Raw genomic sequence first — 15,375 nt, 5'->3', positions numbered from 1 at the left:
TTCCGTCGGACCTTTCCGTCAGGGGAACCCATGGACGGAATCCAAAGGTTTCCGTTTGCATTACCATTGATTTCAATGGTGACGGATCCGGTGCAAATGGTTTCCGTTTGTCACCGTTGTGTAAGTGTTCTGTTATTTTGACGGAATTAATACTGTAGTCAACTGCGCTATTGATTCCATCAAAACAACGGGAACCCTTATACAACGGTGACAAATGGAAACCATTTGCACCGGATCCGCACCATTGGGATCAGATTTCCAGTAACAGAAATCTTTGGACTTTCTCTATAGATCATTTTCATTCAGGAAATCAGCGAGCGGAGATCAGACTTCACCAGTGTGATCTTCTCACATGTATCCATCATCTTGACTGAATTTCCCCTTTACATAGTTTTACATATGACCATTCCAGAAATAAGTTCCTGATTCAATTCTGAATCACAATGGGAAATTATTATATTCGATGAGCAATTACTGGCCAAAGATATCGAGCAATAAAGTGAGCTCGCTGTTTCCTCTTTTGAATGCACAGCGCACATAAAGGATTAAGCAGCTGATAACAGAGAAAACTGTAACAGATGTTCCGGACTTGTATGCTGTCTGACAACCAGCTACTCGACCTTTGGCTGGACACGGAGGACCCCGTTCTAGCGATTGGGGGTCCCCAATGATCAGACATTTATCACCTATCCTGCACGACCGCAGTGAGGAGGCGTTTGAATGGAGCGGTGGTCACGAATGCGCCCAGCCAATTCTTTCGATGTCTATGGGACTGACGGAAATAGCCAAATACAGCACTCGGCTGTTTCCGTCAGCCCCAAAAGCATTAAATGGAGCAACATGGTGTACGCGTGACCACCTCACTTTGGCCATGCAGTGGGCGGTGGAGGTCACAATGGTGGGGGTACAAGCAGTAAGACATTTATCGCCTAGCCTGTGGCTAGGTGAGGGGATAACTCCTTTAAAGAACACTAAGGCTGGGTTCACAAGACCTATTTTCAGACGTAAACGAGGCGTATTATGCCTCGTTTTACGTCTGAAAATAGGGCTACAATACGTCGGCAAACATCTGCCCATTCATTTGAATGGGTTTGCCGACGTATTGTGCAGACGACCTGTAATTTACGCGTTGTTGTTTGACAGCTGTCAAACGACGACGAGTAAATTGACTGCCTCGGCAAAGAAGTGCAGGACACTTCTTTGCTACGTAATTTGAGCCGTTCTTCATTGAAGTCAATGAAGAGCAGCTCAAGATTTACGAGCGTCAACGACGCCTCGCATAATGCAAGGAGCTTTTACGTCTGAAACGACGCAGCTGTTTTCTCCTGAAAACAGTCTGTCTTTTCAGACGTAAAAGCAAGCTAGCGTGTGCACATACCCTTAGTCTTAAAATAATAATTCCCCAGAACTATTTCCAGAGAGCCTAAGGCATGACTAGTTATCGAGATGTTGGTCTAAGGCAGTGTTCACATCTGCGCTGTGGGCTCCGTCAGGATTCTCCATCGCAGATTCCATCAAAAATGGCTGAGAAAAATAGCGCATCATGCTGCTCTATTTTTTCCGGTAAAATGACGGACACCAGGATGGAAACCAGATGGACTTGTGTCCTATTATGGAACAGGAAAATACAGAGCCTAGCTGGTCATTTACACACTGGATAACAGAAGAATTACTGTCCTCATCAGTGGCATTGCTAGGACTAGGCACCAAGGTCACTTGCCCTGGGGGTTTGGCTCGGTACCCTGGATCTCCCAGCGCCAATGATTGCCATATTTTGGTCCAAGTTCACCCCAGGTTTCCATTATAGCAAAAGAAACCAATTGTCAATGTCATGATCATTAATTTAAGCCCCTACAGATTGTAGAGATGTCTGATCATTAGGGCCATTCACACACAGCGATTGTCACTAGATCAGTCATTTTAGCTGAGATCATACTTGCCGGTGTGAGTGCGGACCCCACCACACACAGGAGGCGGAGGAGGAGCGGGCGGACGGGCGGCTCTCGCGATGCTTGCTCCCCGGCGCAGGGTGACACTGGCGGCGGAGAGAGAGCATCAGTGAGGCGGCACACACACTGCAGGAGCGGCTGCGGGAGGGAGGAGGAGGCGCCGGGGAGGAAGGAAGGGGAAATGCTGCGCTCATCACTGCCACTCTACTATACACAGCGGCGCATCCTCCAGTGCTGACCGGAGCTCTGCAGCACAGACAATAGAAGGTGCCCCCTAGACTTGTGTGCCCGCTGGACCAGACTGGCATCTGGTAGATTACCCTTGGACAGCTACCTCCACCTAGTGACCAGCTCTTCTTTATTATCCACAGTGGTCCTCCTATTCTTCTCACTGGTGAACCCTCCTTACATCTGCCATATTAATACCTCCAGCGGAAACTTTAAAGTAGGACCCTGATTCCACATAAATGGGTGAGTGACCACTATATGTGTATTGTGCGGCAATTCTCACTGTTCTCAGGCTGCTCAGCACCAGTGTAAGGGGAAGGAATTATCTCAGGTTGCAGCATACAGGATCATATATGCACCACACCAAATATACATAATATACTAGCACTACACCATATATACACACAGTATACTAGCAATACACCATATATACACAGTATTCTAGCAATACACCATATATACACAGTATACTAGCAATATACCATATATACACAGTATACTAGCAATACACCATATATACACAGTATACTAGCAATACATCATATATACACAGTATACTAGCAATACACCATATATACACAGTATACTAGCAATACATCATATATACATAGTATACTAGCAATACACCATATATACACACAGTATACTAGCAATACACCATATATACACAGTATACTAGCAATACACCATATATACATAGTATACTAGCAATACACCATATATACACAGTATACTAGCAATACACCATATATACACAGTATACTAGCAATACACTATATATACAGAGTATACTAGCAATACATCATATATACACAGTATACTAGCAATACACCATATATACATAGTATACTAGCAATACACCATATATACATAATATACTAGCAACACACCATATATACACACAGTATACTAGCAATACACCATATATACACAGTATACTAGCAATACACCATATATACATAGTATACTAGCAATACATCATATATACACAGTATACTAGCAATACACCATATATACACAGTATACTAGCAATACACAGTATACTAACAATACACCATATATACACAGTATACTAGCAATACACCATATATACACAGTATACTAGCAATATACCATATATACATAGTATACTAGCAATACACCATATATACACAGTATACTAGCAATACACCATATATACACAGTATACTAGCAATACATCATATATACACAGTATACTAGCAATACACCATATATACACAGTATACTAGCAATACACCATATATACACAGTATACTAGCAATACATCATATATACACAGTATACTAGCAATACACCATATATACACAGTATACTAGCAATACACAGTATACTAACAATACACCATATATACACAGTATACTAGCAATACACCATATATACACAGTATACTAGCAATATACCATATATACATAGTATACTAGCAATACACCATATATACACAGTATACTAGCAATACATCATATATACATAGTATACTAGCAATACACCATATATACACAGTATACTAGCAATACACCATATATACATAGTATACTAGCAATACACCATATATACATAGTATACTAGCAATATACCATATATACATAGTATACTAGCAATACACCATATATACATAGTATACTAGCAATACACGATATGTACACAGTATACTGGCAATACATCATATGTACACAGTATACTAGCAATACACCATATATACACAGTATACTAGCAATACACCATATATACACAGTATACTAGCAATATACCATATATACACAGTATACTAGCACCATATATACAAAGTATACTAGCAATACACCATATATACACAGTATACTAGCAATACATCATATATACACAGTATACTAGCAATACACCATATATACACAGTATACTAGCAATACTAACAATACACCATATATACACAGTATACTAGCAATACATCATATATACATAGTATACTAGCAATACACCAGATATACATAGTATACTAGCAATACACCATATATACACAGTATACTAGCAATACATCATATATACATAGTATACTAACAATATACCATATATACACAGTATACTAGCAATACACTATATATACACAGTATACTAGCAATACATCATATATACATAGTATACTAACAATACACCATATATAGACAGTATACTAGCAATGCATCATATATACACAGTATACTAGCAATACACCATATATACACAGTATACTAACAATACACCATATATACACAGTATACTAGCAATACATCATATATACATAGTATACTAACAATACACCATATATACATAGTATACTAGCAATACACCATATATACATAGTATACTAGCAATACATCATATATACACAGTATACTAGCAATACACGATATGTACACAGTATACTAGCAATACATCATATATACACAGTATACTAGCAATACACCATATATACACAGTATACTAGCAATATACCATATATACATAGTATACTAGCAATACACCATATATACATAGTATACTAGCAATACACGATATGTACACAGTATACTGGCAATACATCATATGTACACAGTATACTAGCAATACACCATATATACACAGTATACTAGCAATACACCATATATACACAGTATACTAGCAATACACCATATATACATAGTATACTAGCAATACACCATATATACATAATATACTAGCAACACACCATATATACACACAGTATACTAGCAATACACCATATATACACAGTATACTAGCAATACACCATATATACATAGTATACTAGCAATACATCATATATACATAGTATACTAGCAATACACCAGATATACATAGTATACTAGCAATACACCATATATACACAGTATACTAGCAATACATCATATATACACAGTATACTAGCAATACACCATATATACACAGTATACTAGCAATACATCATATATACACAGTATACTAGCAATACACCATATATACACAGTATACTAGCAATACACAGTATACTAACAATACACCATATATACACAGTATACTAGCAATACACCATATATACACAGTATACTAGCAATATACCATATATACATAGTATACTAGCAATGCACCATATATACACAGTATACTAGCAATACACCATATATACACAGTATACTAGCAATACATCATATATACACAGTATACTAGCAATACACCATATATACACAGTATACTAGCAATACACCATATATACACAGTATACTAGCAATACATCATATATACACAGTATACTAGCAATACACCATATATACACAGTATACTAGCAATACACAGTATACTAACAATACACCATATATACACAGTATACTAGCAATACACCATATATACACAGTATACTAGCAATACACCATATATACACAGTATACTAGCAATACACCATATATACACAGTATACTAGCAATACACCATATATACACAGTATACTAGCAATACATCATATATACATAGTATACTAGCAATACACCATATATACACAGTATACTAGCAATACACCATATATACATAGTATACTAGCAATACACCATATATACATAGTATACTAGCAATATACCATATATACATAGTATACTAGCAATACACCATATATACATAGTATACTAGCAATACACGATATGTACACAGTATACTGGCAATACATCATATGTACACAGTATACTAGCAATACACCATATATACACAGTATACTAGCAATACACCATATATACACAGTATACTAGCAATATACCATATATACACAGTATACTAGCACCATATATACAAAGTATACTAGCAATACACCATATATACACAGTATACTAGCAATACATCATATATACACAGTATACTAGCAATACACCATATATACACAGTATACTAGCAATACTAACAATACACCATATATACACAGTATACTAGCAATACATCATATATACATAGTATACTAGCAATACACCAGATATACATAGTATACTAGCAATACACCATATATACACACAGTATACTAGCAATACATCATATATACATAGTATACTAACAATACACCATATATACACAGTATACTAGCAATACATCATATATACATAGTATACTAACAATACACCATATATAGACAGTATACTAGCAATGCATCATATATACACAGTATACTAGCAATACACCATATATACACAGTATACTAACAATACACCATATATACACAGTATACTAGCAATACATCATATATACATAGTATACTAACAATACACCATATATACATAGTATACTAGCAATACACGATATGTACACAGTATACTAGCAATACATCATATATACACAGTATACTAGCAATACACGATATGTACACAGTATACTGGCAATACATCATATGTACACAGTATACTAGCAATACACCATATATACACAGTATACTAGCAATACACCATATATACATAGTATACTAGCAATACACCATATATACACAGTATACTAGCAATACACCATATATACATAGTATACTAGCAATACATCATATATACACAGTATACTAGCAATACACCATATATACACAGTATACTAGCAATACACCATATATACACAGTATACTAGCAATACACCATATATACACAGTATACTAACAATACACCATATATACACAGTATACTAGCAATACACCATATATACACAGTATACTAGCAATACACCATATATACATAGTATACTAGCAATACATCATATATACACAGTATACTAGCAATACACCATATATACACAGTATACTAGCAATACACCATATATACACAGTATACTAGCAATACACCATATATACACAGTATACTAACAATACACCATATATACACAGTATACTAGCAATACATCATATATACATAGTATACTAACAATACACCATATATACATAGTATACTAGCAATACACGATATGTACACAGTATACTAGCAATACATCATATATACACAGTATACTAGCAATACACGATATGTACACAGTATACTAGCAATACATCATATATACACAGTATACTAGCAATACACCATATATACACAGTATACTAGCAATACACCATATATACATAGTATACTAGCAATACACCATATATACATAGTATACTAGCAATACACGATATGTACACAGTATACTGGAAATACATCATATGTACACCGTATACTAGCAATACATCATATATACATAGTATACTAGCAATACACCATATATACACAGTATACTAGCAATACATCATATATACATAGTATACTAGCAATACATCATATATACATAGTATACTAGCAATACACCATATATACACAGTATACTAGCAATACACCATATATACACAGTATACTAGCAATACACCATATATACACAGTATACTAGCATTACACCATATATACACAGTATACTAGCAATATACCATATATACACAGTATACTAGCAATACACCATATATACACAGTATACTAGCAATACACCATATATACACAGTATACTAGCAATACACCATATATACACAGTATACTAGCAATACACCATATATACACAGTATACTAGCAATACACCATATATACAAAGTATACTAGCAATACACCATATATACATAGTATACTAGCAATACACCATATATACACAATATCATAGTATACTAGCAATACATCATATGTACACAGTATACTAGCAATACATCATATATACATAGTATACTAGCAATACATCATATATACATAGTATACTAGCAATACATCATATATACACAGTATACTAGCAATACACGATATGTACATAGTATACTAGCAATACATCATATATACACAGTATACTAGCAATACACCATATATACACAGTATACTAGCAATATATCATATATACATAGTATACTAGCAATACACCATATATACACAGTATACTAGCAATACACCATATATACACAGTATACTAACTACACCATATATACACAGTATACTAGCAATACACCATATATACACAGTATACTAGCAATACACCATATATACACAGTATACTAGCAATACACCATATATACACAGTATACTAACAATACACCATATATACACAGTATACTAGCAATACATCATATATACATAGTATACTAACAATACACCATATATACATAGTATACTAGCAATACATCATATATACACAGTATACTAGCAATACACGATATGTACACAGTATACTAGCAATACATCATATATACACAGTATACTAGCAATACACCATATATACACAGTATACTAGCAATATACCATATATACATAGTATACTAGCAATACACCATATATACATAGTATACTAGCAATACACGATATGTACACAGTATACTGGCAATACATCATATGTACACAGTATACTAGCAATACACCATATATACACAGTATACTAGCAATACACCATATATACACAGTATACTAGCAATACACCATATATACACAGTATACTAGCAATATACCATATATACACAGTATACTAGCAATACACCATATATACACAGTATACTAGCAATACATCATATATACACAGTATACTAGCAATACACCATATATACACAGTATACTAGCAATACATCATATATACATAGTATACTAGCAATACACCATATATACACAGTATACTAGCAATACACCATATATACACAGTATACTAGCAATACACCATATATACACAGTATACTAGCAATACACCATATATACACAGTATACTAGCAATACACCATATATACACAGTATACTAGCAATACACCATATATATACATAGTATACTAGCAATACATCATATATACACAGTATACTAGCAATACACCATATATACACAGTATACTAGCAATACACCATATATACACAGTATACTAGCAATACACCATATATACATAGTATACTAGCAATACACGATATGTACACAGTATACTAGCAATATACCATATATACACAGTATACTAGCAATACACCATATATATACAGTATACTAGCAATACACCATATATACATAGTATACTAGCAATACATCATATATACACAGTATACTAGCAATACACCATATATACACAGTATACTAGCAATACATCATATATACATAGTATACTAACAATACACCATATATACATAGTATACTAGCAATACACGATATGTACACAGTATACTAGCAATACATCATATATACACAGTATACTAGCAATACACGATATGTACACAGTATACTAGCAATACACAGTATACTAACAATACACCATATATACATAGTATACTAGCAATACACCATATATACACAGTATACTAGCAATACACCATATATACATAGTATACTAGCAATATACCATATATACATAGTATACTAGCAATACACCATATATACATAGTATACTAGCAATATACCATATATACATAGTATACTAGCAATACACCATATATACATAGTATACTAGCAATATACCATATATACATAGTATACTAGCAATACACCATATATACATAGTATACTAGCAATATACCATATATACATAGTATACTAGCAATACACCATATATACATAGTATACTAGCAATACACCATATATACATAGTATACTAGCAATACACCATATATACATAGTATACTAGCAATACACCATATATACATAGTATACTAGCAATACACCATATATACATAGTATACTAGCAATATACCATATATACATAGTATACTAGCAATATACCATATATACACAGTATACTAGCAATACACCATATATACACAGTATACTAGCAATACACCATATATACACAGTATACTAGCAATACACGATATGTACACAGTATACTAGCAATACACCATATATACATAGTATACTAGCAATATACCATATATACATAGTATACTAGCAATACACCATATATACATAGTATACTAGCAATACACCATATGTACACAGTATACTGGCAATACATCATATGTACACAGTATACTAGCAATACACCATATGTACACAGTATACTAGCAATACACCATATATACACAGTATACTAGCAATACACCATATATACACAGTATACTAGCAATACACCATATATACACAGTATACTAGCAATACACCATATATACAAAGAATACTAGCAATACATCATATATACATAGTATACTAGCAATACACCATATATACACAGTATACTAGCAATACATCATATATACATAGTATACTAGCAATACATCATATATACACAGTATACTAGCAATACACCATATATACACAGTATACTAGCAATACATCATATATTACACAGTATACTAGCAATACACCATATATACACAGTATACTAGCAATACACCATATATACACAGTATACTAGCAATACACCATATATACACAGTATACTAGCAATACACCATATATACACAGTATACTAGCAATACACCATATATATACATAGTATACTAGCAATACATCATATATACACAGTATACTAGCAATACACCATATATACACAGTATACTAGCAATACACCATATATACACAGTATACTAGCAATACACCATATATATACATAGTATACTAGCAATACATCATATATACACAGTATACTAGCAATACACCATATATACACAGTATACTAGCAATACACCATATATACACAGTATACTAGCAATACACCATATATACACAGTATACTAGCAATACACCATATATACACAGTATACTAGCAATACACCATATATACACAGTATACTAGCAATACATCATATATACATAGTATACTAACAATATACCATATATACACAATATACTAGCAATACATCATATATACATAGTATACTAACAATATACCATATATACACAATATACTAACAATACACCATATATACACAGTATACTAGCAATACATCATATATACATAGTATACTAGCAATACACCAGATATACATAGTATACTAGCAATACACCATATATACACAGTATACTAGCAATACATCATATATACACAGTATACTAGCAATACACCATATATACACAGTATACTAGCAATACATCATATATACACAGTATACTAGCAATACACCATATATACACAGTATACTAGCAATACACCATATATATACATAGTATACTAGCAATACATCATATATACACAGTATACTAGCAATACACCATATATACACAGTATACTAGCAATACACCATATATACACAGTATACTAGCAATACACCATATATACACAGTATACTAGCAATACACCATATATACACAGTATACTAGCAATACACCATATATACACAGTATACTAGCAATACATCATATATACATAGTATACTAACAATATACCATATATACACAATATACTAGCAATACATCATATATACATAGTATACTAACAATATACCATATATACACAATATACTAACAATACACCATATATACACAGTATACTAGCAATACATCATATATACATAGTATACTAGCAATACACCAGATATACACAGTATACTAGCAATACACCATATATACACAGTATACTAGCAATACATCATATATACATAGTATACTAACAATACACCATATATACACAGTATACTAGCAATACATCATATATACACAGTATACTAGCAATACACCATATATACACAGTATACTAACAATACACCATATATACACAGTATACTAGCAATACATCATATATACACAGTATACTAACAATACACCATATATACACAGTATACTAGCAATACACGATATGTACACAGTATACTAGCAATACATCATATATACACAGTATACTAGCAATACACGATATGTACACAGTATACTGGCAATACATCATATGTACATAGTATACTAGCAATACACCATATATACACAGTATACTAGCAATACACCATATATACATAGTATACTAGCAATACACCATATATACACAGTATACTAGCAATACACCATATATACACAGTATACTAACAATACACCATATATACACAGTATACTAGCAATACACCATATATACACAGTATACTAACAATACACCATATATACACAGTATACTAGCAATACATCATATATACATAGTATACTAGCAATACACCATATATACACAGTATACTAGCAATACACCATATATACACAGTATACTAGCAATACACCATATATACACAGTATACTAACAATACACCATATATACACAGTATACTAGCAATACACCATATATACATAGTATACTAACAATACACCATATATACAAAGTATACTAGCAATACACGATATGTACACAGTATACTAGCAATACATCATATATACACAGTATACTAGCAATACACCATATGTACACAGTATACTAGCAATACATCATATATACACAGTATACTAGCAATACACCATATATACACAGTATACTAGCAATACACCATATATACACAGTATACTAGCAATACACCATATATACACAGTATACTAGCAATACACCATATATATACATAGTATACTAGCAATACATCATATATACACAGTATACTAGCAATACACCATATATACACAGTATACTAGCAATACACCATATATACACAGTATACTAGCAATACACCATATATACACAGTATACTAGCAATACACCATATATACACAGTATACTAGCAATACACCATATATACACAGTATACTAGCAATACATCATATATACATAGTATACTAACAATATACCATATATACACAATTTACTAGCAATACATCATATATACATAGTATACTAACAATATACCATATATACACAATATACTAACAATACACCATATATACACAGTATACTAGCAATACATCATATATACATAGTATACTAGCAATACACCAGATATACATAGTATACTAGCAATACACCATATATACACAGTATACTAGCAATACACCAGATATACATAGTATACTAACAATACACCATATATACACAGTATACTAGCAATACATCATATATACACAGTATACTAGCAATACACCATATATACACAGTATACTAACAATACACCATATATACACAGTATACTAGCAATACATCATATATACATAGTATACTAACAATACACCATATATACATAGTATACTAGCAATACACAATATGTACACAGTATACTAGCAATACATCATATATACACAGTATACTAGCAATACACGATATGTACACAGTATACTGGCAATACATCATATGTACACAGTATACTAGCAATACACCATATATACACAGTATACTAGCAATACACCATATATACATAGTATACTAGCAATACACCATATATACACAGTATACTAGCAATACACCATATATACATAGTATACTAGCAATACACCATATATACACAGTATACTAGCAATACACCATATATACACAGTATACTAACAATACACCATATATACACAGTATACTAGCAATACACCATATATACACAGTATACTAACAATACACCATATATACACAATATACTAGCAATACATCATATATACATAGTATACTAGCAATACACCATATATACACAGTATACTAGCAATACACCATATATACATAGTATACTAGCAATACATAATGTATACACAGTATACTAGCAATACATAATATATACATAGTATACTAGCAATACATCATATATACACAGTATACTAGCAATACACCATATATACATAGTATACTAGCAATACACTATATATACGTAGTATACTAGCAATACACCATATATTCATAATATACTAGCAATACACCATATATACATAGTATACTAGCAATACATCATAGATACACAGTATACTAGCAATACACCATATATACACAGTATACTAGCAATACATCATATATACATAGTATACTAGCAATACACCATATATACATAGTATACTAGCAATACACCATATATACATAGTATACTAGCAATACACCATATATACACAGTATACTAGCAATACACCATATATACACAGTATACTAGCAATACACCATATATACACAGTATACTAACAATACACCATATATACATAGTATACTAGCAATACATCATATATACACAGTATACTAGCAATACATCATATATACACAGTATACTAGCAATACATCATATATACACAGTATACTAGCAATACACCATATATACACAGTATACTAGCAATACACCATATATACACAGTATACTAGCAATACACCATATATACATAGTATACTAGCAATACACCATATATACACAGTATACTAGCAATACACCATATATACATAGTATACTAGCAATACACTATATATACACGTAGTATACTAGCAATACACCATATATACATAGTATACTAGCAATACATCATATATACATAGTATACTAGCAATACACCATATATACACAGTATACTAGCAATACACCATATATACACAGTATACTAGCAATACATCATATATACACAGTATACTAGCAATACATCATATATACATAGTATACTAGCAATACACCATATATACACAGTATACTAGCAATACACCATATATACATAGTATACTAGCAATACATAATATATACACAGTATACTAGCAATACATAATATATACATAGTATACTAGCAATACATCATATATACACAGTATACTAGCAATACACCATATATACACAGTATACTAGCAATACACCATATATACATAGTATACTAGCAATACACCATATATACACAGTATACTAGCAATACACCATATATACATAGTATACTAACAATACATCATATATACACAGTATACTAGCAATACACCATATATACACAGTATACTAGCAATACACCATATATACATAGTATACTAGCAATTCACTATATATACGTAGTATACTAGCAATACACCATATATACGTAGTATACTAGCAATACATCATATATACATAGTATACTAGCAATACACCATATATACACAGTATACTAGCAATACACGATATATACACAGTATACTAGCAATACACCATATATACGTAGTATACTAGCAATACACCATATATACATAGTATACTAGGAATACATCATATATACACAGTATACTAGCAATACACCATATATACACAGTATACTAGGAATACATCATATATACATAGTATACTAGCAATACACCATATATACACAGTATACTAGCAATACATCATATATACACAGTATACTAGCAATACACCATATATACACAGTATACTAGCAATACATCATATATACATAGTATACTAGCAATACACCATAT

General features: G+C 32.0%; 1 protein-coding gene across 2 annotated transcripts in view; it reads left to right on the top strand.

The window, feature by feature from the left end:
* Positions 1–1,996: 1,996 nt before the first annotated feature.
* The window catches only part of SH3KBP1 (SH3 domain containing kinase binding protein 1), a 337,971-nt gene continuing 324,592 nt past the window's right edge, over positions 1,997–15,375 (top strand). Inside the window, exons 1-2 of one of the 2 annotated variants that reach the window (XM_075854029.1) lie at positions 1,997–2,216; positions 2,321–2,420. In XM_075854029.1, coding sequence (XP_075710144.1) covers positions 2,417–2,420 — 4 coding nt within the window. In that variant the 5' untranslated portion in view covers positions 1,997–2,216; positions 2,321–2,416. Of the gene's footprint in view, positions 2,421–15,375 lie in introns of both variants that reach the window. The other variant, XM_075854030.1, reaches the window with a different exon arrangement.

The sequence above is a fragment of the Rhinoderma darwinii genome, chromosome 2, assembly GCF_050947455.1.
Source record: "Rhinoderma darwinii isolate aRhiDar2 chromosome 2, aRhiDar2.hap1, whole genome shotgun sequence".
Lineage (NCBI taxonomy): Eukaryota > Metazoa > Chordata > Amphibia > Anura > Rhinodermatidae > Rhinoderma > Rhinoderma darwinii.
The sequence above is the reverse complement of the archived record's forward strand: the minus strand, read 5'-3'. Positions and strand labels throughout refer to the sequence as shown.